This window comes from Budorcas taxicolor, chromosome 11 (genome assembly GCF_023091745.1).
Source record: "Budorcas taxicolor isolate Tak-1 chromosome 11, Takin1.1, whole genome shotgun sequence".
Classification (NCBI taxonomy): Eukaryota; Metazoa; Chordata; class Mammalia; order Artiodactyla; family Bovidae; genus Budorcas; species Budorcas taxicolor.
The window spans coordinates 35,063,576-35,089,023 of NC_068920.1; the positions used below are offsets into that span (position 1 = coordinate 35,063,576).

General features: G+C 43.3%; 1 protein-coding gene across 1 annotated transcript in view; it reads right to left on the minus strand.

Annotated features, from left to right (window-relative positions):
- Positions 1-2,680: 2,680 nt before the first annotated feature.
- EFHC1 (EF-hand domain containing 1) overlaps positions 2,681-25,448 on the minus strand; it is a 43,468-nt gene continuing 20,700 nt past the window's right edge. The window contains exons 7-11 of the mRNA XM_052649311.1: positions 21,673-21,813; positions 19,246-19,459; positions 18,766-18,913; positions 4,165-4,375; positions 2,681-2,814 (exon numbers count right to left, since the gene is read on the minus strand). Coding sequence (XP_052505271.1) covers positions 2,743-2,814; positions 4,165-4,375; positions 18,766-18,913; positions 19,246-19,459; positions 21,673-21,813 — 786 coding nt within the window. The 3' untranslated portion in view covers positions 2,681-2,742. The remainder of the gene's footprint in view (positions 2,815-4,164; positions 4,376-18,765; positions 18,914-19,245; positions 19,460-21,672; positions 21,814-25,448) is intronic.

The window sequence follows — 25,448 nt, forward strand, 5'->3', positions numbered from 1 at the left end:
ACTCTCCTCTTTCACTTTCATCAAGAGGCTTTTTAGTTCCTCTTTCTGCCATAAGGGTGGTGTCATTGATATATCTGAGGTCATTGATATTTCTCCCGGCAATCGTGATTCCAGCTTGTGCTTCTTCCAGCCCAGCGTTTCTCATGATGTACTCTGCATAGAAGTTAAATAAGTAGGGTGACAATATACAGCCTTGACACACTCCTTTTCCTATTTGGAACCAGTCTGTTGTTCCATGTCCAGTTCTAACTGTTGCTTCCTGCCTGACCTGCATACAGGTTTCTCAAGAGGCAGGTCACGTGGTCTGGTATTCCCATCTCTTTCAGAATTTTCCACAGTTTATTGTGATCCACACAGTCAAAGGCTTTGGCATAGTCAATAAAGCAGAAATAGATGTTTTTCTGGAACTCTCTTGCTTTTTCCATGATCCAGCGGATGTTGGCAATTTGATCTCTGGTTCCTCTGCCTTTTCTAAAACCAGCTTGAACACCTGGAAGTTCACAGTTCACGTATTGCTGAAGCCTGGCTTGGAGAATTTTGAGCATTACTAGCATGTGAGATGAGTGCAACTGTGCGGTAGTTTGAGCATTCTTTGGCATTGCCTTTCTTTGGGACTGGTTTGCTTGCTTGCTTGTTTTTGGAGGGAATGGTGGTGGTGAGATCTAGGGACAGTGAACACTAAGCTTGTGGTTTGAACAGAGCACTCGAATTAATTTCTCATAGGAACAGGCTCATGCTCCTACACCAGCAGGATATTCACTCATCCAAGTGACCCTTGATCTCCTGGAAATCTAGATACATCTTCTCAGATACCTCTGAAGCCTACAGGTAACAGGCTTGACTAGATGGTCTTTTCAGGCCCCTGGGAGTACAGACGGAGTACTGGTGGGGAGGAATCCAAGATGGTGCTTATAAAGGTGAAGCTGGTGGCTGACTTCAGCTGAGGAGTAGCCCTGCTTCTGGGCTTTGGAAAGTTCATCAGAGGCTGGTTGATAACCGGGAGCTGTTATTCTAATCTGTTCTGCTTATCTTGAGGCCAGGCTCTCTAATTTTTTTTTTTAAGCTACAGCCAACATCAAGAAATACATTATACATCATGACTCATGAAACAAACATTTCATGAAACAGTATGAATTAGTGTACCACCCTGTGATAGTTCCTGTTCCTTTCAGTTCAGTTCAGTTCAGTCGCTCACTCGTGTCCAACTCTTTGCGACCCCATGAATTGCAGCACGCCAGGCCTCCCTGTCCATCACCAACTCCTGGAGTTCACTCAGACTCACATCCATCGAGTCGGTGATGCCATCCAGCCATCTCATCCTCTATCATCCCCTTCTCCTCCTGCCCCCAATCCCTCCCAGCATCAGAGTCTTTTCCAGTGAGTCAACTCTTCGCATGAGGTGGCCAAAGTACTGGAGTTTCAGCGTTAGCATCATTCCTTCCAAAGAAATCCCAGGGCTGATCTCCTTCAGAATGGACTGGTTGGATCTCCTTGCAGTCCAAGGGACTCTCAAGAGTCTTCAGCACCACAGTTCAAAAGCATCAATTCTTCAGCACTCAGCTTTCTTCAGGTTGGTGCAAAAGTAATTGCGGTTTGGCATGGCTGAACTTTGTCATTTGACGTCAGAATACATTCTTAAATAAATGTAGTTATGTTATACATCATTTTAATCCACATTTCTTGCTTTGTTGCTTTTTTTTTTTGCTAATGACTTATTACTTGCTGTTTATTTTATATTTATTTGATCTGTTTGAGCCTGGTGGGCTGCCGTCTATGGGGTCGCACAGAGTCGGACACAACTGAAGCGACTTAGCAGCAGCAGCAGCAGCAGAGCCTTGTTGCAATGATTTAAAATTCATGGTCTAAAACATTTGTAACTGCATTTGGTGCAGTTACATTTGCACCAACTTAATATCTAAATTTTTAAAATGCAGGTCTACTAAGGGGCCTAGAACTGCAGTTGAAAAACGGTGTATACTTCTCTACCCGGCTAGGGGTAGGGGTGGTCTGGCAGCAATACCACACCCCACATGATGTCTCTCTGAGCAAATTCTATCCGTCCTGCTCCTAATCATTCTACTCCTGCATTAATCAGGGTTCTTTCTCCAGAGAAATAGAACCAATAGGCACTATATAGAGAGAGAAAGGGACTGATTATAAGGAACTGGTTCTTGTAACTGTGGAGCCTAACAAGCTCCAGTATCTGTAGTCAGCAGTCTGGAGACTTGTTGAGAACTAAGTCTGAAGGCCAGCAGCCTTGAGACCAAGGAAGAGCCGACATCTCAGTCTGAGCCCCAAAGCAGGGGAAAGCTGATGTCACGGCAGGCTGGAGGAGTCCTCTCTTATCAGGGTAGGGTCAGCCTTTTTGTTCTATTCAAGCCTTTAGTGAGAGGTGAGGGGCTCCCATCCTGGAGGGGGCCGTGTGCTTTCCTCCATCCACCAACTCAGATGGTAACCTCATCCAGAAACAGCCTCACAGACACACCCAGAAATGTCCAGGCACCCATATTTAGTCAAGCTGACACACAGAATTAACCTTCACAACACCCCTGTCCCCTTCCCTAAATAAGACACCACCCTTAGCTCCTACAAGATCCAATTTAATTTAGACTTCAGTGGTAGTGAAATATAAGAACCAAAATAGAAATGGAATTTCAAGAAGGCTGGAAATGCCTCTATGAGGAGTACAGGTAGATGGAGGCTCAAAGTCAACATACTGTGCTGCGTTCTGTTCTCAGCAGGTCAGCTGGAGAAAGCACGGACGAAGTTATAGTAGTCAATCTTGTCTTCTCCATGAGAGCACATTCTGATGAGCTGCAGGTGAGAGACAGGAGGCTGCTTTCAGCTCCGCAGCAGAGCCTCTTTAGTGACCGCCCCCCACACTGTGTAACAGCTCAACTGTTTATACCCTCAACTGATCTGAAATGATCTTGGGCACCTTCCGCAATCTTAATGCTTCATGAAAAGAAAGCTCAGATGGTGTAAATGGCCTGCCCAAGGTTTCAGGTCTAACATAAGAATACTTGTCATTTTCAAAGCATTTTTGTTCTTATATTCAGTTACAAGACTATCCATCAGGGCTGCTGTTATCATAGCCTAAAAGAAAAATATAGTTATGTCACTGCTAACACCAGATCTCCTGAAACTCATCTGTGAGTGGCAGTAAGTGCACTGATCCACTGTGGATAAAAGATGTGTGCAGACCCATCCCTACCCCACCCCGATGCAGCTCCCATGTCAGGTCACAGGCGACACAAATGACGTAAAAATCAAAGGCTGGACATGCTATTGGTCTGAGGCTTGGGAAGCCAGATGGGCATTTTGCCCACGTGAGACTGCTGAAGGCCAGCAGTCTCGAGACCAGGGAAGAGCTGACGTCTCAGTTTGAGTCCAAAAGCAGGGAAAAGCTGATGTTATCCTTCCACCTGCCTCCTCACTCCTTGCTAAGGTTCCTGTCTGACAAATTCTTGTCCCTAAGCTAGTCACACCAATCCCAAACAAAAGCTTTCCCTAAATGACTCTTAACTTCCCAGCATCCCACTGTGCTAAAGTGTCATTAAGAAGGACTGCAGAACCACAATGCTCTTCATCAGTGAGACTGTCTCATATCAGCCACTGTCATTGGCAACTGAGGGAGAAAGCCTGTCCTAACTTCTAGTCCTGATAAGACATCCTGAACTTGGTCAAAGGGATTTATGAAGAGAAAGAGGCATGAAATGCCCTCTCAGCTCCCTCATGGAAACTCTAAGAGGAGAATGTCCAGCTGGCCATGGACCTGGGTCAGTGGTCACACCCTCTCCCATGCCGGCCCTACCAATGGACAAGCGTAGGTGTCACCTGTGAAGGTGTCAGAGGCTCCCATCATCCTGCTCAGTCCAGCTTTTCCATCTGCCCTTAGCGACCACCCTCCTTCAGCACCCACATGGCTCATTGGCCGCTCTGCTGTCTGAACGCTGCCCCCTTAAAGAGATGCCCTACAACAGCATTAGGAATGACCTACCAATGCTAAGAGTCGAGGGCAAATGCCATAATCAGGACTGAACGGGAGATCTGATTTGAGCACCCCAAAGCTTCCCCAGTTAAAATACACATGCAGCTGCCTTTGGGAGCGAGTGAGCAGTGCCCAGCTTCCGCAATTAGCCCGGAAAAGTAACTCCTACTCACCTCCTTAATCAAGGAGTCATCAACTGGGAGTTGGAAAGAGCCACAGATTTTAAAGAACGTCTCCCTGTCCACGTATCCTGAAGCTTCCTTGTCATAGATCTGAAAGGCCTCACGGATGTTGTCGCTGCACGGGCGATCTTTCAGTTGCTTCTGGATCGTGTCTATCAGGGCCTCCATGTCCCGCACACCCGGTTCCTCTTCTGCTCGCTGGCTGTGGAGAGAGGAAAGAAATGGCTGGACATGGTGTTCATTTTCCAACGGTCTTATCTCGGTGACCAAAGTTCTCTCATGGTGAAGCTCTCATTAGAGCTGGGGAAGCCTCTAATGATACAGGTTTGATGCTGAGCTGATCAGTAACTGTTCATGTCTGTGGCTCAGCCTCCCTCGCTACCATCTGTCAAATACTTGCACCACAAAAAGCCAGACCTACCACCACTGCAGGCCACCTCCAAGCCAGGCGTCTGTGGGAGTCACATGACTGTCATCTGTGCTGCATCACCTAGAGACGAATGTTCTTAGAAACAGATGCCTAAAAGTAGTGTGATGAAGAAATCAAAGTAAAAGAGAAATAAAATATCTAGAAACAAACAAAAATGGATATACATTTGACCCTTGAACAGAAGTGGGGTTTAGGGCATCAGCCCTCCACACAGTCAAAAATCTAAGTATAACTTATAGTCAGCCCTCCAAATGTGTGGTGGTTCTGTATCCACAGTTTCAACCCATTGAGGATTGTGTAGCAGTGCAATACATATTCACTGAAAAAAAAAAAATCTGCATATAAGTACACTCACACAGTTCCAACCTGTGTGGTTCACTGGTCCCCTGTACCACATACCAAAGTTTATGGGATACAACAAAAGCAGTTCTAAGAGGGAAGTTTACAGCAATAAAGAAAAAGAAGGAGTTCCTGGGCAGTCCAGTGGTTAGGACTTGGTGCTTTCACTGCTGTGGCCCAAGTTCAGTCCCTGAGGAAGGAACTAAGATCCCATGAGCCATGCAGTGCAGCCCAAAGGAAGAACGAAGAATGATCTCAAACAACCTAAGTTTATACCTCAAGGAACTAGAAAAATAAAAGCAAAAGCCCAAAGTTAGCAGAAGAAAGATCAGAGCAGAAAGAAAGGAAAGATCCTGGAAAAATGATAGATAAGATCAATGAAACTAAGACTTTAAAAAAAAAACAAAGATAAAACTGACAAACTTCTTAATTTGACCAATATTTTAAAAAAAGACTCAAAATCAGAAACGAGGGGAGACATTACAACTAATACCACAGAAATGCAAAGGATCAGAAGAGACTACTATGAACAATCTACTTGTCAACAGGTTGTATAACCTGGAAGAAATGGATGAGTTCCTAGAAACAACCTACCAAGCCTGAATCACAAAGAAATAGAAAATCTAAACAGACCAATGATATGAAGATTAATCAGGAATCAAAAATCTCCCAACAAATTCCCAGGACCAGATGGTTTCATGGTGAACTGTACCAAACATTTAAGGAAGAATACCAATCCATTTCAAACTCCTCAAAAAAAAAAAAAAAAAATGAAGAGGAGGAAACACTCCCAAATTCATACAAGGCCAGCATACTTTGACATCAAATCCAAAAACTAACACTACAAGAAAAGAAAATTACAGACCAATAACCCTTGGTGAACACAAATGCAAAAGTCCTCAACAAAAATACCAGCAAACTGAATTCAACAGCACATTTAAAAGATTGTACATCACCATCAAGTGGGATTTACTCTGACTAGGCAAGTATGGTCCAACATATAGAAATCAATACACACTGAGAATGAAGGATAAAAATCATATGATCATCTCAATACATACAGAAAAAGCATTTGACAAAACTCAACATCCTTTCATGATGAAAATTCAAATAAATTAGGTAGAGAAGGAATGTACCTCAACGTTATAATGGCCACACATGAGAAGCCCCCAGCTAATAACATACCCTGTAGTGGACAAGACGATGATGCCCATTCTATAAGATCAGGAACCAGACAAAGGTGCACACTCTTGCCACTTCTACTCAACAGAGACCTGTGTGCCCACTCGGTTGTGGCCAACTCTTTGTGACCCTTCGAACTGTAGGCCACCAGGCTCTTCTCTTCATGGAGTTTTTCGGGCAAGGATACTGGAGTAGGTTGCCATTTCCTCCTCCAGGGGATCTTCCTGACCCGGGACTGAACCAGAGTCTTTTGTGTCTCCTGCCTTGCAGGCAGATTCTTTACCGCTGAGCCATTGGGAAAGCCCTACAGAGACCTAGCCAGAGAAATTAGGCAAGAAAAAGCAATGAAAGGTACCCAAAGAGAAAAGGAAGAAGTACGACTGTTTCAGTCTGCAGATGACAGGATCTTATATACAGTCTTTCAGTTCAGTTGCGTCCAACTCTTTGTGACCCCATGAACTGCGGCACGCCAGGCCTCCCTGTTCATCACCAACTCCCAGAATTTACTCAAACTCATGTCCATTGAGTCGGTGATGCCATCCAGCCATCTCATCCTCTGTCGTCCCCTTCTCCTCCCACTTTCAATCTTGCCCAGCATCAGGGTCTTCTCAAATGAGTCAGTTTTTAGAAACAGGTGGCCAAAGTATTGAAGTTTCAGCTTTAGCATCAGTCCTTCCAATGAACACCCAGGACTGATCTCCTGTAGGATGGACTGGTTGGATCTCCTTATATTCCAAGGGACTCTCAAGAGTCTTCTCCAACACCACAGTTCAAAAGCATCGATTCTTCGGCGTTCAGCTTTATAGTCCAACTCTCACATCCATACATGACCACTGGAAAAACCATAGCCTTGACTAGATGGACCTTTGTTGACAAAGAAATGTCTCTGCTTCTTAATATGCTATCTAGGTTGGTCATAACTTTCCTTCCAAGGAGTAAGCGTCTTTTAATTTCATGGCTGCAATCACCATCTGCAGTGATTTTGGGGGCCAAAAAAATAAAGTCTGTCACTGTTTCCACTGTTTCCCCATCTATTTGCCATGAAGTGATGGGACCAGATGCCATGATCTTAGTTTTCTGATTGTTGAGCTTTAAGCCAACTTTTTCACTCCCCTCTTTCATCAAGGTGCTCTTTAGTTCTTCTTCACTTTCTGCCTTAAGGGTGGTGTCATCTGCATATGTGAGGTTATTGATATGTCTCCCAGCAATCTTGATTGCAGCTTGTGTTTCATCCAGCCCAGCGTTTCTCATGATGTACTCTGCATGTTAAGTTAAATAAGCAGGGTGAAAATATACAGCCTTGATGTACTCCTTTCCCTATTTGGAACCAGTCTGTTGTTCCATCAGCAAACACAAGATCTGGAGCTGACTATGGCTCAGATCATGAGCTCCTTATTGCAAAATTCAGACTCAAATTGAAGAAAGCAAGGAAAACCAGTAGGCCATTTAGGTATGGCCTAAATCAGATCTCTTAAGATTATACAGTGGAGGTGATGAATAGATTCAAGGAATAAGATATAGTAGACAGAGTGCCTAAAGAACTATGGATGGAGGTTCATTACACTGTACAGGAGGTGGTGACCAAAACCATCCCCAAGAAAAAGAAATGCAAGAAGGTAAAGTGGTTGTCTGAGGAGGCTTTACAAATATCTGAGAAAAGAAGAGAAGCAAAAGCAAAGGAGAAAGGGAAAGATACACCCAACCTAATGCAGAGTTCCAGAGAAGAGCAAAGGGAGATAAGAAAGCCTTCTTAAGTGAACAATGCAAAGTAGAGGAAAACAATAAAATGGGAAAGACTAAGAAAATTAGAGATACTAAGGGAACATTTCATGCAAAGATGGGCACAATAAAGCAGAGAAACGGTATGGACTTAACAGAAGCAGGAGAGATTAAGAAGAGGTGGCAAGAATACACAGAAGTACTGTACAAAAAAGGTCTTAATGACCCGGATAACCACAATAGTATGACCACTCAACTAGAGCCAGATATCCTGGAGTGTGAAGTCAAGTGGGCTGTAGAAAGCATTACTACGAACAAAGCTAGTGGAAGTGATGGAATTCCAGCTAAGCTATTTCAAATCCTAAAAGATAATGTGGTTAAAGTGCTGCACTCAATATGCCAGCAAATGTGGAAAACTCAGCAGTGGCCACAGGACTGGAAAAGGTCAGTTTTCATTCCAATCCCAAAGAAAGGCAATGGCAAAGAATGTTCAAATTACTGCACAACTGCACTCATGCAACTTTCACATGCCAGCAAAATTATGCTCAAAATCCTTCAAGCTAGGCTTCAGCAGTACATGAACCAAGGACTTCCAGATGTTCAAGCTGGATTTAGAAAAGGCGAAGAAACCAGAGATCAAATTGCCAACATCCGCTGGGTCATAGAAAAAGCAAGGGAACTCAAAAAAAAAACATTCACTTCTGCTTCATTGACCACAGCCTCTGACTGTGTGGATCACAACAAACCAGAAAATTCTTAAAAGAGATGGGAATAACCAGACCAACTTACCTGCCTCCTGAGAAACCTGTATGCAGGTCAAGAAGCAACAGTTAGAACCAGACATAGAACAAAAGACTGGTTCAAAATTGGGTAAGGAGTACATCAAGGCTGAATATTGTCACCTTGCTTATTTAGCCTTCTATGCAGACTACATCATGCAAAATGCTGGGGTGGATGAAGCACAAGCTGGAATCAAGATTGCTGAGAGAAATATCAACAACCTCAGATATGCAGGTGATACCACCCTAATGGCAGAAAGTGAAGAGGAACTAAAGAGCCTCTTGATGAAGGTAAAAGAGGAGAGTGAAAAAGGTGGCTTAAAGCTCAACATTAAAAAAACTAAGGTCATGGCATCCGGTCCATTACTTCATGGCACATAGATGGGGAAAAAGTGAAAACAAAGACAGATTTTATTTTCTTGGGCTCCAAAATCACTGGAGATGGTGACTGCAGCCACGAAATTAAAAGACACTTGCTCCTTGGAAGAAAAGCTATGACAAACCTAGCCAGTGTATTAAAAAGCAGAGACATCGCTTTGCCAACAATGGTCCATATGGTCAAAGCTATGGTTTTTCCAGAAGTCATGTATGCATGTGAGAGTTGGGCCATAAAGAAGGCTGAACACTGAAGAACTGAGGCTTTTGAACTGTGGTGCTGGAGAAGACTCCTAAGAATCCCTTGGACTGCAAGGATAACAAACCAGTCAATCCTAAAGGAAATCAACCCTGAATAGTCATCAGAAAGACTGATGCTAAAGCTCCAATACTTTAGCCCCGATACAAAGAACTGACTCTTTGGAAAAGACCCCTATGCTGGCAAAGACTGAGGGCAAGAGAAGGGGTTGACAGAGAATAAGATGGTTGGATGGCATCACTGACTTAACAGACATAAGTTTGAACAAACTCAGGGAGATAGTGAAGGACAGGGAAGTCTGGTGTGCTGCAGTTGATGGGGTCAAAAAGAGTTGGACATCACTTAGGAACTAAACAACATGAAATGCAGTAACAATTAACTACTGAAAGAAAAATTAAAACAGTCTCATTTATAATAGCATTTAAAAATATTTTAGAATAAATGTAACCAAGGTGAAAGATCTATACACTAAAAACTATAAGACATTGATGAAAGAAACTGAAGACAACAAACAGATGGAAAGTATTTCATGCTCCTGAATTAGAGTAGTTAACACTGTTAACATGCTTATAGTCCCATCACTTCATGGCAAATAGATGGGTAAACAGTGGAAACAGTGTCAGACTTTATTTTTGGGGGCTCCAAAAATCACTGCAGATGGTGACTGCAGCCATGAAATTAAAAGACGCTTACTCCTTGGAAGGAAAGGTATGACCAACCTAGATAGCATGTTCAAAAGCAGAGACATTATTTTGCCAACAAAGGTCCATCTAGTCAAGGCTATGGTTTTTCCAGTGGTGATGTATGGATGCAAGAGTTGCACTGTGAAGAAGGCTGAGTGCCGAAGAATTGATGCTTTTAACTGTGCTGTTGGAGAAGATTCTTGAGAGTCCCTTGGACTGCAAGGAGATCCAACCAGTCCATTCTAGAGGGGATCAGCCCTGGGATTTCTTTGGAAGGAATGATGCTAAAGCTGAAACGCCAATACTTTGGCCACCTCATGCAAAGAGCTGACTCTTTGGAAAAGACCCTGATGCTGGGAGGATTGGGGGCAGGAGGAGAAGGGTACGACAGAGGATGAGACGGCTGGATGGCATCACCGACTCAATGGACGTGAGTTTGAGTGAACTCCAGGAGTTGGTGATGGACAGGGAGGCCTGGTGTGCTGTGATTCATGGGGTCTCAAAGAGTTGGACACGACTGAGCAACTGAATTGAACATGCTTATACTACCCAAAGCCATCTACAGATTCAATGTAATCCCCACTAAAATTCCAGTGGCATTTTTCACAGAAATAGAAAACAAAATGCTAAAACTTGTATGTAGCTACAAAAAACCCCAAACAGTCAAAACTTAGAAAGAACAACAAAGCAGGAGGCATGGCACTTCCTGATTTCCAACTGTATTATAAAGCTATAGTAATCAAATCAGTATGGAACTGGCATTAAAAACAGACACATATACCAATGGAATAGAACAGAGAGCCCAGACATAAGGGTCCCAAAAATACATAATGGAGAAAGGACAGTCTTCAATAAATGTTGCTGGGAAAAATGGATATCCACCATTTTATATAATTAGAATGAAGCTGGATCCTTATTTTATACAATTCAAAAAGTACTGGAGACCTAAACATAAGACTTGAAAACTGTAAAGCTCCTACAAGAAAACACCGGAAAAAGGTCCTTGACTTTGTTCTTGGCAATGATTTTTCGGATATGACACCAAAAGCACTGGCAACAAAAACAAACAAGTGGGACTACATAAAAGTCAAAAGGTTCTGCACAGAAAAGGAAATGACCAACATACAAAAGAATCAACAGGATGGGAGAAAACACTTACAAACTCTATCTATTCGGGCTACTATAACAAAATACTAGCGACTGGATCACTTACAAACAACAGAAATGTATTTATCATAGTTCTGGAGGTTAGAAGTCCAAGATCCTGGTGCCACAGATCACATATGGTGGCTAGTGCTGACTCTCTTCTGGGTCACAGCTCTCTCACTGTGTCCTTCCTTCCTTGTGGAAGGGGGCTAGTGAGCTTTTAAGGCCTTTTTTATATAGCCACTAATAACCTCCCAAAGGCCCTACCTCTTAATAGCATCACATCAGGTATCAGCATGAATTTTGGAGGGACACAAACATTCAAACCACAGCACAAATCATAGATGTGATAAGGGGTTAAGATCTAAAATATATAAGGAATTCACATGTGTCAACAGCAAAGAAAAAAATACTTTAAAAATGAGCAGAACTGAATAGCTATTTTTGTAGGACACACAAATGGCAACAGGTACATGGAAAGATGTTCAATGTCACTAATCATCAGGGAAATGGAAATCAAACCACAAGGAGATACCTCACAGCTGTTAGGATAGCTATTATCAAAAAGACAAGAGAGAACAAGTTGGTGAGGATGTGAAAGGGAACCCCTTTACACTCCCACCAACAGCGGTGGGAACTGGCACAGCCACTATGGAAACTAAAAGCTGGAAAATATTTTACACTATGGAAAACAGCGTGAAGGCTCCTTAAACAGTTAAAAACAGAATGACCATACGATCCAGCAATCCCACTTCTGGGTTTATCTCTATGAAGGATACAAAATTAGTATCTCTACTAAAGAGACACATGTGCTCCCCTGTTTTTTGCAGCGTTATTCACAACAGCTAAGATACGGAAACAACCAAAGTGTCCCCTGACAGATGAATGGATTTAAAACAGAAGTCCTGCCGTTTGTGACAACATAAATGAGCCGTGACCATAGTTAGCAGTACTGTATACTTGAAATTTGCTTAGAGAGTAGATTTCAAGCATTCCCACCAGTCACATGCAAGAATAAATGGTAACTATGTGAGATGACTGCACTCCCTGGACTGCAAGGAGATGAAACCAGTCAATCCTAAAGGAAATCAACCCTGAATATTCACTGGAAGGGCTGATGCTGAAGCTGAAGCTCCAATCCTTTGGCCACCTGATGCGACCAACCTAGACAGCATATTAAAAAGGAGAGACATCACTTTGCCAACAAAGGTCCAACTAGTCAAAGCTATGCTTTTTCCAGTGGTCATGTATGGATGTGAGAATTGGACAGTAAAGAAAGCTGAGTGCTGAGGAATTGACGCTTTTGAACTGTAGTGTTGGAGAAGACTCTTGAGAGTCCCCTGGACTGCAAGGAGATCAAACCAGTCAACTGTAAAGAAATTCAGTCCTGAATATTCATTGGAAGGACTGATGCTGAAGCTGAAGCTCTAATACTCTGGCCACTTGATGCGAAAAATGGACTCACTGCAAAAGACCCTGATGCTGGGAAAGACTCAGAGCAAGAGAAGGGGGCGACAGAGGATGAGATGGTTGGAATGGCATCACTGACTCAATGGACGTGAGTTTGAGCAAATCAGGGAGATAGTGAAGGACAGGGAAGCCTGGCGTGCTGCAGTTCATGGGGTTGCAAAGAGTCGGACACGACTGAGTGACTGAACGGAAGCTCTGGCAGATGGTGAAGGGCAGGGAAGCCTGGCGTGTGCAGTCCATCGGGTCACAAAGAGTTGGACACGACTGAGTGATTGAACAACAAACAATGTGAGATGACGAATGTGTTAACTAACTAGGTTGTGGTAATCACATCACAATGTACATGTACATCAAATGATTACATTGTACACTTTACACAGTTTTGTCAATAACACTTCAATGCAATGGGCAGAGGAAAACTAGTGTGATGAATTTGGAGTCAAGTTCCAGCATGACTGGTATGATAACTCGCGGCCTGGTAAGTTGATGTGATGGGTTAAGTAAGAGAATGGCAGTGGGCAGATGAGTCAGAAGGCGCTGTGGTAAAAATCAGTTTACCTTATCTGTAGATCAAAAGGCTGAGCACTAGACCAGGGGGGCTTGGCCCAAAGGCCAAAGCCAGTGGGCAGCCTGTGTTTCTAAATAGAGTTTAAGTGAAATCCAGTCACACCTATTCATTTACACACTGTATACGGCTGCTTTCACCCCACAAAGGCAGAGCTGAGTAGTTTACAACAGAGATGCTGGTATGGCTTACAAACCTAAATTATTTACTCCTCTTTCCAAAAGCGTCTGCCAACCTCTGCCCTAGACAATGAGCTCCTATTCTCTCATCTGGCTGCCTTGAGTGTTTATTAAGGTCCGGCACGTGGTGCAAGCTCCAATATCACTGAACTAATGAATAAATGACAAGAGACTGTTACATCTGCAAACAATCAGTGACCTCAAGAAACAACTTCTGGAGAGTGCTTGGATACAAGCGCAGCCAGAAAGGAGGCAGTGACAGACGCAAAAGAATTTACTTTGGAGAAACGGGAGCTACTTAGCTGTGACAGGAAGGTAAAGAGCTCAGAAAAGAAACATTCCAAGGCAAAGAGTAGGAAAATGGAAGCCACTCACACTGGATCTACTTGAGAGCAGCTGCAGAGTGAATATGGACGGCTTCCCTGGTGGCTCAGTGGTAAAGAATCCACCTCCCAGTGCAGGGACCTAAGCCTGAATAGAATTTCAGATGAAGTCAATACTCCAATCACGTGGGCACTGTTTTAATTTTATGACTCAGAGAAAGAAGATGGCTAACTCCAAATTTCATCATCCAGTAGCCAATGCCCTTTGCCTGGGAAATCCCATGGACGGAGGAGCCTGGTAGGCTACAGTCCATGGGGTCTTGAAGAGTCAGACACGACTGAGTGACTTCACTTTCACTTTTCACTTTCATGCACTGGAGAAGGAAATGGCAACCCACTCTAGGATTTTTCCTGGAGAATCCCAGTGACAGGAGCCTGGTGGGCTGCCATCTATGGGGTCACGCAGAGTCAGACATGACTGACGTGACTTAGCAGCAGCAGCAGTAGCCAACACTGGACATAAAAAGTTCTTGGGCATGACAAATAGAAACCTTTTTCATTATTCTTAGCAATGATCAAATACAGGGTTTGCATTTCCTTAGAGTGGGGATTCTTTACCAGATGGGTGGAGTCAGGAGCCAAAAGAAGTATGGCTATAAGACACGAAGGGCGAGACCCCTGGGTTCATAGCACCTTTGAGCATTTTCTCTCATTTACCCCGACTCATCACAAGAGAAGAGAACAAAAGTGAGGGTCAGAACGAGGATAGCCATGGATCTATTAACCCAGAACTTGAATTTATTTCTATTCGTATCTTACTCTAAGTGACCTGATACTATCTTTTCCTCATTACTAAACAAAGGGGGAGAAAACAGCCCACCTGTAGTATGCCAAAGCAAGAAGCTTTCCAGTGTTCCTGGTATTTGCAGAGAAATGGGGAAATTATAGAAAAAAGCTTTTGAGAAGTACTCGAGTTAAATGTGTACCATGAATCCCAACCTGGCCCTTCCTGGTGCCCAGCCACCAAACTATGGCCCTCATGCCATCTGCCTCCCACTCTCCGAGACGGCTGCCATGTTTCACCAGCCAAAGAGACTTATTTTCCTTCATATTTTTCACATCTCTAGAATCAGGATGCATTTTAAAATTGATGGTGAGTCTCTATTATAACTGACAGTCTTTCTTTCTTAGTAGCAGGTAAAATGATGGTATGTATTTATTTTCACTTTATTTTTATATTCATTTTATTTATTTGTAGAGTCAATAGAACATTTCCCAACTTCTCCTCCTGGAATCTCCAACATCTCCACATCTGCATTCTTCCTACTGCACTGCTATAGTGAAAACAGCAAAACAATGAGAAGGACCCCTGAACCAAGTGTGGACCCCTCAACCAACCCACCAGCACCTGTACCCACACACCCTGCCTTCCTGCCTGGCACACACATTATGGTTTCAGAGAGTAATCCAGGAACCCTGGGAGCTTCTCGAGACCCTCGGGGAAGTCTGTGAGGTCAGAGCTGCTCTCTGACCTCTGAATGTGAACATTCCTAAATGTGAACATGGGTGAACCACTGCCCGAGATGGATGACCGACGCTTCCATCTAAAGCCAGTTCCTCACCCTGTGTCCTGAACACCCCACTGTCTCTCACAGACACCAGAAATCTCCCCTCTCTCACAGATTTATCAATGTTTCCTTCCCTACAGAATTACTCCCATTTACATACAAACTTGCTGCTCTTTATTCTTATAAACAAGAAAAGCCTTCTCTCGACTCCATTTCCTCTGCCTGCTACTCCCCATCTCCCTATTCCCCTTTGCACCAACTTCCTCAAGTTCCTCTCCTCCCATCTCTTAAGCCCACCCCCCCATTCCAGTGGAAGTCCTCACTGAGGTCGCCAGACCCCCTCAGTTCAGTTCAGTCGCTCAGTTGTGTCCGACTCTTTGCGACCCCATGAATCGCAGCACGTCAGGTCTCCCTGTCCATCACCAGCGCCCAGAGTTTACCCAAACTCATGTCCATTGAGTCGGTGATGCCATCCAGCCATCTCATCCTCTGTCGTCCCCTTCTCCCCCTGCCCCCAAACCCTCCCAGCATCAGAGTCTTTTCCAATGAGTCAACTCTTCGCATGAGGTGGCCAAAGTATTGGAGTTTCAGCTTTAGCATCATTCCTTCCAAAGAACACCCAGGACTGATCTCCTTTAGAATGGACTGGTTGGATCTCCTTGCAGTCCAAGGGACTCTCAAGAGTCTTCTCTAACACCACAATTCAAAAGCATCAGTTCTTCAGCGCTCAGCTTTCTTCACAGTCCAACTCTCACATCCATACATGACTACTGGAGAAAACATAGCCTTGACTAGGCGGACCTTTGTTGGCAAAGTAATGTCTCTGCTTTTGAATATACTGTCTAGGTTGGTCATAACTTTCCTTCCAAGGAGTAAGCGTCTTTTAATTTCATGGCTGCAATTACCATCTGCAGTGATTTTGGAGCCCCCCCAAATTAAAGTCTGACATTGTTTCCACTGTTTCCCCATCTATTTGCCATGAAGTGATGGGACTAGATGCCATGATCTTAGTTTTCTGAATGTTGAGCTTTAAGCCAACTTTTTCACTCTCCTCTTTCATGTTCATCAAGAGGCTTTTCAGTTCCTCTCCACTTTCTGCTATAAGGGTGGTGTCATCTGCATATCTGAGGTGATTGATATTTCTCCTGGCAATCTTGATTCCAGCTTGTGCTTCTTCCAGTCCCCCCTACTTGTTGCTAAATCCTCACCTGAGACAGCGAATCACTGTCTTCATTGATGTGCAGACAATTACGACTTCGCACGGCTCAGATATGCATGAATTTCGGTTACCACAGCTTACTGGTTAAATAACCCAGTCCTTCAACAACATGGTTCGACTTTCAGTTACCACAGTTCATTAACTGGGAACTACTGCCTAAAGTGAAAACTCACTGTCAGATTTCTAGCCCACAAGTCACTGTATAAATAGCAGATGTGTGTCACAATCAACGACAAGCACATCTTCTCGTCAAAGTCTGTCAGCAACCAGTAGCCAGGCATGTGGCTTGAAGCCACACACAGACGGTAAAGTCTGGAGCTGCACTGCCTCCTTTTCTCTAAAGGATAAACGCAGGTGACAGTTCGCAAGAATGGACAATGAAAGAGAGAGCTCTGGCCAGCAGAGATGAGAGTGCAGCACAAAATCAAAAGTGACAGAGCTAGAAAGCAGAATTCAGGTCAAACACAGGGGAGTGAGAGAAGAACTAGCTCACTGTGGCAATGTGGACACCGCTGCCGTTCGAGAAACTCGATGTGCAGCCAGAGGACCCCAGCGAAGGCCAGCTCGCTGATGCAAAAAGGAGGAAATGATCGGGACAAAAAGAGTCATGATATCCCAGATGCCAGCAAGACGTGCAGTGAAAGTCACTCAGTCGTGTCCGACTCTCTGTGACCCCATGGACTGCAGCCTGCCAGGCTTCTCTGTCCATGGAATTCTCCAGGGAAGAACACTGGAGTGGGATGCCATTTCCTCCTCCAGGAGATCTTCCCAACCCAGGGATCGAACCCAGGTCTCCCACGTGCAGGCGGGTTCTTTACCATCTGAGCCACCTGGGAAGCTCAAAAACTTCACATAAAAGGACTCTGAGATATTTCACTGTCATTAAAGGAACTCTAGGATGTATTCACAACATAAAAGCGAAAATAAAAAAAACATCGGAAGTTGACTCAAACTTGGAAAGGAATCTGATGATTTGCGGAAGCACAGAAAAGATACTCGTTCTGAATCACAGATTGTGTGGCAAGAAGGCAAGCACTATTCCAACTACTCTTAATTGTTTTTTACAAAGAAATGAAACATTTTTAATCCTCAGCGTTGGCAATGTCTTAAAATTACAGGGGACTAAATAAAAATCAATTTCACTATTTTTTAATCTCCCTATACATTTGTAACCATCAGAGTTTCTCATGTTTTGACAAAAAGTTTTTGAAGCTGCAGAACAAGAGTGAATTTTCCCATTGGCGCAAAGATTGTCTGTGTGGTCACATTTATAATCCCACTATAAACTTCTGGGCAAAAGGGGACGCCTGGACCCTCCACCTGGATTCCAGGACACCACACCTGCCTAGCTTTCTTCCTGCCTCACTAGCTGTTCTCTGGTTTCTCTTCCAACTCTTACTGCTGGAGGACTCCAGAGTGCAAGCCTTGGAGCTATTCTTTCTTCTCTGTCTATAATGGCTACCTTAGAGATTTCACCCAGTCTCGTGGCTTAAAATATCATTTATATGCCCACAACTCCCACAGCCTAGGCCTCTCACCTGAACTCCAGGTTTATATGGCCAACCGCCTGTTTGATCACTCTACTTGAATATCTAAAGGTATCTTAAACCCTAGTATGTCCAACACTGAAACATCCCCACCACCCCACCACCTCCAAAAAACCCTCCTCTACCTACAATATTCGTCTCCATCCCAGCTGGTGGCAACTCCTCCTTTCCAGCTGCTCAGGTCAGAAACATTCATCATCCTTACCTCCTCCTCCTCTCATCTCCACTATAGCCACTGTCTTAATCATTGTTTTTAGTCACCAAGTCATGTCTGACTCTTTGAGACCCAAAATAGACTGCAGCCCACCAGGCTCCTCTGTCCATGAGATTTTCCAGGCATTAATACTGGAGTGGGTTGCCTTTTCCTTCTCCAGGGGATCTTCCCAACCCAGGAACTGAACTGGTGTCTCCTGCATTGGCAGGCAGATGCTTTACCACTGAGGCACCAAGGAAACCCAAGTTATTATATTAGACCCAGGTAACCTGTGTAAACCACCTGCCAAGCAGGAAACATGGGTTCTATCTCTGGGTCAGGAAGATCCCCTGGCGAAGGAAATGGCAACCCACTCCAGTATTCTTTCCTGGGAAATCCCATAGACAGAGGAGCCTGGCAGGCTATAGTTCATGGGGACACAAAAGAGTAGGACACCACTTAGTAACTAAACAACCACCACCCGTGTATAAGAATTTCCATTGGTGAGGGAAACCTGAAAAGCTAAAATGTGATTACCCATTCATTTTGTTAAGAACTGTTTCCTGAATATCTCATTGTGCCAAAGCCAAAATGGATCTCAGATGGTCAGACATACCCATCCAATTCTGGTGCGGGAGCCTCTTGCTTTTGAATGCGGTTCTGAATCGACAGGAGTGCTTCTGGTGAATACTGGGCAGCGTTGCTCTCCATGTATTTCAAAACGTAGTCGTCTGTATCAAGGATGACGAACCGGTGGCCAAACACTGGGGAGAAGGTAGAAATACATTAGCCTGGTTATGTTTTTATCAGGCAACCAAGAGTAAAAATTCACAGACATGTATTTATGACCTAGACTAATGAACCTTAAATAGCTCTCCAAACTAATATGCACTAGTTTGCTCAGTGCTTAGGGAGCTCCGAGTCTCCATCTACAGCCAACAAATGCAACCAATTTACAGTTTAATTGATAAAGGAGGACATTAAGACATTGAACCACATGTACTTCTAGACTGCAGACTAATGCCTTATACAAGTGTTCACTCAGTTAAATCCCCAATAAAGCCAGTAGGAAAGCCTGAACTCTGCTGAGACCTACCCTCAATCACAGCACCAATGAAGAAGTCACTGGGGCCATAGTATACAGGGTTTTCCACCGAGGAATCTGGTTTGATAACTTTAGTTTTGCCGAGATACTTGCCCCCAATGATACCAGAATTGCGAACAGGAGGCTCAAAGATACTGATCATGTCAGTGGCCAGAAAATAAGACAAGACAAACTGGCGGTCTTTGTCTTCTGGGATGGGGGATTCCTGGAAAGGTGAAGAAAAGAGGACATTATGAAGATACACGATCTATGCAGATGCCGCCAACTAAAATACCTACAGGGACTAGGCTACAATATAAGCCTAACATATGGAATATAACATGAATGAACAGTATAGGGGGACTCTGGAGGCCTGGACAGGGTACATTTCACCTAAGGGAAGCTCCCCCAACTCACACCAGTTGACTGTTGCCTGTGGGAATGAACGCAGGCCCAATGTTAGTAGATCTTCCAATTTTTCATGAGAAGATAGAAATATGGATTACTATATTAAATCCCTGACTTTAACATGTTGACTTCAACTCTTTAAAAGCACCAGGCAGGCCAGAGATAACATATGGGCTATATTCTACCCAAAGGTGGCTAGTCTGAAACCTCTCAGCTGACATTATGTTCAGCTTCAAGGACACTGAAGTAACTATGCAAAGTCTATGCCTTTACACAAATCCATTTCTATACATAATTTTAAAAAGAAAATTTTAAAGGAGAGGAAAATTTATGAAGATCTTTTTCTGTGCGTATCAAAGGAGTCCATGATGTCAAAACGTCTTTTTTACTGGTGATGCTGATCTTGATCACTTGGTTAAGAAGATGCCTGGTAGGTTTCTCTCCTAGGAAGTCACCATCTTTCCCTTTGCAGTTAATAAATATTTTGAGGGAGATGCTTGCAAACTATGGAAATTGTGTTTTTCCCCAAAGGGTTTCCCACTAATTTTAGCATCTGTTGATGGATCTGGTCAGCAACAAGTTTACTGTGGTGTGTGCATAATGCTAATTTTCTACCTCATTCTTTTCTTCCAGGCTTGTTCATTGAAATTCTACCATATGATAATCTCTAGCTCAATCCATGTTGCTGCAAATTATTCCAGTTTTCTTATGGCTGAGTAATATTCCCTTACACACACACACACACACACACACACACACACACACACACACACACTTCCACACAGCTTCTTTATATCCATTCCTCTGCTGATGGACATTTAGGTTGCTCCCATGTCTTGGCTATTTTAAACAGTACTGCTATGAACACTGGGGTGCATGTATCTTTTCAACTTAAGAGTTTTCATTAGGTTGAGTTCCAGTTCTGCCTCTGTCTAAGCACTAAGACCTGGGACACACCAATTAACCTCTCTGATTCTTATATTTCAAAACATAAAATGAGTATAACATTATTTTGCCTGACTCATGGACAGTGTATGTGTAAATAAATTCATTTACCAACTCAACCAATAATTATCGAGTGCCTACAAAGTCTAAAGAGACACTACCCCTGCCCTCAAGGAATTCACAATTACTATGTTATAATTCAACAAACCTCTTGAACTTTAATAGTAACTCAAAGAACTTAGCCAACAATGCAAAACCTTCATTAATCAGAATTCTTTTATTTTTTAATCAGAGGAAAATTGCTTTACAATGTTGTGTTGGTTTCTGCCCTACCAGAATTCTTAGTGTGGAGTGTTCTAATTGGCCTAGAATTTACTAGAACTCTCGTTTCAAAGCTTTGTTCAACATTTCAAAAAATATATCAGTTATCTATGTTCTCATTTTTCAAACACATTTCTATTGCCAGAGTAACATGTCAATTTCTGCTATTTATGTCTACATTTCTAAATAAAACACTTATATTTATATTTCTGTTTTTTTTTCCTTCTATTTTTAAAGACATTACCCTTTGAATTCTTATCAGTAATTTGCTTCAGGCAATTCAGCCACTGGGAACATTCAGGATCTAAATTTGTCTCTTTCCAAACCTCTTAGCCACTAAACATATGACCTCCCAAAGTTACCTATTAAATTAGTACAATTCCATTTGTTACATTTAATGAATATAAAAGACATGGTCCCTACCGTCAAGGAAATGACAGTTCACTGCAAAGGCACATAGAGAGACAGATACTTTGAATGTAAGTCAAGGCTTTCATAATTGCTTAATAAAAAGGGCCAAACAGTCGGTCAAAATGTGAGGGCTAGAGAGGACAGATTAATGATTTCAGAGAGACTCTGAGCGCAGATAGGACTTGAGCTAGGTCTTGGTTCGGGAGCACCGTGCTTAATGCCACCCACCCTGCCTGAAGGCTGGAGTTCAACGTTAACTCCGACAGCTGTTACTCTCTAGCTTACAGACAAAATGGACAACTGTGCACAGTACTGAGACACAACAGAATCTCAGGATAGAAAGACTGTCCTCACCAGTGTGGCCAAATAACGAAGCACCTTGTTCTCGTTCATCAGCATTTTAATAACATCTTTTTGGGGAGCTTTTGGAATGAGAGCAAAGCAATTTTGAGCAGAGTCTTCAATTAGGCCAAAACCATTATAGGGAGGCAACTCCTGAAGAAAAAAAGGAAGCAAGAAATAAAGCAGATGCTGCTTGTTTTTAAAATTTCATTAAAGGTAACTGTAAGTTTTTTATTTTTTTTAATTTAATTTATTTATTTTAATTGGAGCCTAATTATTTTACGATATTGTATTGGTTTTGCCATACATCAACATGAATCCACCATACAGTCTAGAAAATATTTAAAAGTAATTTCTACATATTCAAATGCAATCGGAAAACACAACATATCACATATTCCGTTCCTCTTTATAGATTTTACGCCCTTGGTCACTGCTCACACAAGTGACTCATGATGCTACAAAGTAACCCTCCAGACTGGACTGAGACATCGCTGATGTCCACTGACCCCTTACCGCCACAGCAGAGCCTTGCCCTGCTCCCCAGCCCTGGTACTCATGGATTTGCAGCATGGTAAGGCCCAGGGGCCTGCGACTTCTTTGTTCTGGGGTGTAGGTCTCCACCTGGTAGATCTGGAAACCATTTTCTCAGTTCACCCACAGTGTGCACATCTGTGTGTTAGAGCTGGGCTGGGGTGGAGGCGTCAGGGCTTGGTTCAATGCTCCTTTTTTTTCCCTATTCACCTCCATACTTCTGATATTTTTATTTCTTGATTTTTGCCTCATAGTAATGACAGTCATAATTTACTGAGAACTCAGAACCCTCACTGTCCCCACAGGACTCCCCTTTCCTGGTGAAGAAGTAAACTCATGGAGCTGAATTCCAGATGCAGAGATTATTTGGTGAGTGTGGAAGTACAGGGTGAACTTATGTTTGTCATGAACTCAGGCTCCATAAAGGGCTGAAGGTACCACTACAGGATGCTGGGATTTGTCAAAAACCTAAGTATTAATAATTCAGAGGTTTCCTCCCTCTCATCAATGCCAGGCAGATTGCAGCTGAATTCTTTTTCTCTGAATCCTTTTTGCGCTGCTTTCTCAGCAAACTTGCTCGTACCATGCTTTCACCTGTAGATACCTTCCCCAAATCTTCAAACATATTGTATTCAGCAAGTTTAACAAATTAGTCTGTATGAGCCCTGATCCATCTATAATGGGGACTCGCTCAAAAACCATGGACTCTGTTATGTTCATTCAAGGTGAAGTGCTTAGAACACTGATCCATCACCCACCTCTGGGCTGTATGTGATTAATATGATCTGCATGGCTAGAATGTGACTAAGTGAAGTCACTCAGTCGTATCTGACTCTTTGCGACCCCATGGACTGTAGCCTGCCAGGCTCCTCCATCCATGGGATATTCCAGGCAAGAATACTGGAGTGGGTTGCTATTTCCTTCTCCAGGGGATCTTCCCAACCCAGGGATTGAACCCCAGTCTCCCGCATTGTAGGCAGATGATTTTACTGTCTGAGCCACCAGGGAAGTGTGATTAGTGGATCCAGTAGATGGATAATGACTAATTTGTCCCAAATGCGAAACCAGTAGGCAGGGAATACGTAAGTTGCCATGGACAGAGCAACTTTGGTTGAAAGTCCCTCATGCTAAGCCCATAGCACTGCCCATATGCTAAGCTCTAACTTACCTGTAAGCAGCAGAAATGCAGTGGCACAATCTAATATCAATACACAGTGAGAGCAACCTGGTTGAGGGGTACAGGGGAGGTTAAGGGGTTTGAAATAGGGAGGTAAGCTTCTGAGCACCTTCCTGCCAAATCCCTTTTGTGTTTTAACAGGCTTCCACCTATTTCCCTCAAATTGAATCTCATTTCCCCTCTTGGGATGCAGGCCTTCTCTAAATATCAGCCCTCCTGCCTGCGGCCCCGGTACTGTGCTTCTCATACTCCATCATATGCCAAGCTGCTGCATGGGTCCTGTTCCAAACTAGAGCTATTCCTCTGTGGACATCACCACTCCTAGATACCCCTGTTCCAATGACCCACCCTCCAGAGTTCCTGCCCAGGGTTTTTTTTTTTTAACATGTACACATACACACACAAAGTCTGAGAGCCCCTCATCCTTTAAACGCTGTGTTCAGAGGCTGGCTCCACGGCAGATGGGCGCTCCTGGCCCTGGCTTCTTCCTCCTCCCTACCAGCATGTCTCCAGATGGAACGCATCTGAGATCTAGCTCATGTGGCCTCTGGATCCATGTGGACTTACTCCTGATCTGAGGGTCACGATTCTCAAATCAAACATATGCAATTCATATCCAGCTCTGTCCCTGCCCATTGGCTTGACTCTGGCTCGGTGCCTCTAGAAACTGCTAGCCTCCCATCCCGGTGTCCCCACTTCATTGTGTAGAGTTTAGACAGCCAAGGGGTAATGACTGAGGAGAGCTTAAAGGTACTTGCTTCTTGGAAGAAAGAAGGCCTACACTAAGTCATGAGAGGTAAGAGAGAGCCATGTAAAGAAATGATACAAAAGTGGTTCAAGCAGGAGAAGGAGCATTAGCAGAAGTCCAGGGGATAAAACAGGACACAGAACCCTTGTAATTCAGCAGATACACAAGCGGCTTGGGCCAAGAGATGTGGGTAAAGTAGGGGCCAGGCTGGAGGAACTCAATCATTCCATCTTTCCAATCACTGTCTTTTGAAAAGAGGCCGCTGACATAATTTTACATGCTGGCAAAATAAAGACGGGCCATGGATGCTCACACACTGTTTTATTACACACAAGCAACACACAAAGAGGTTGTGTGAACTGTTCTTCCCCTAGACAGGTGTAATAGCACCAGTGCCTTTGGTCTATGATACTGTGGGCCTTGATACCTGAGATGCTTCTGGAATCGGCTGTGTAACTCTGAAAACATGCAGTTGTTACTTCAAACTCTAAAATACGTGGCTGAGCCATTCTGAAGGCCCAGGTTTCCTAGATTACTATTTTGGTGCATTAAAGACACCATGAACTTACTCTCAGATCACAGTGGGCTTTGAGGTGCACAGAACTGAATTCTGGGGTTCTGCCTGATTTTTAAGGACAGCAATACTGCAATTAAAGAACAGCACCTTCCAACATCTTCAATTAATTAGGTTTTTTTTTTGCTCTCAATCACTTTTTAAGTGAAAGGTTTGATAAATAGGCAAATTTTAAAAAAAGAAAGAAATGCCTTAGGGGTCTGGAATTTAATCAAAAATTTTTAAAAATCATTAAGGTAATACACAGCTTGGTATAGAAAGTGAAATTAAAACCACACAGTATAAAAAACAGGTCCCTGGTCATCTCCCACTTCCCTCTTTCCCTCCCTTCTGCCCACTGGAGAACTATCAACTGTAGATCGTCTGGGGAAACATTCCTCCAGGTCTTTTCCTGAGTGACAGAAGCAGATGTTGTATACAGTATTCTACAGAAATTAGTGCCACATCATGTATTCACACTCCCTTAAAAATGTTATGGACATTTTTTTCATGCTAGTATGCACAGACTTCCTCCTTTTTTTAACGAGACTTACAGTCTTCTAATTGTATGGATGGATATACTATAATTTATTTGGCCAATGTTCTAACACCTTATTATAAACAATTGCTACAATACAGGTCCTCACAACTATCTTTTTATAATCCCCAAACCAGATTTTCTGGGTCAAGAGATAGGTAATATTTTATTTTGGAAAAGTTAAAATGATAACAAACGGTCTTTCAGAGCTTTCCTCACTGGGTCACCTATTAGCAGT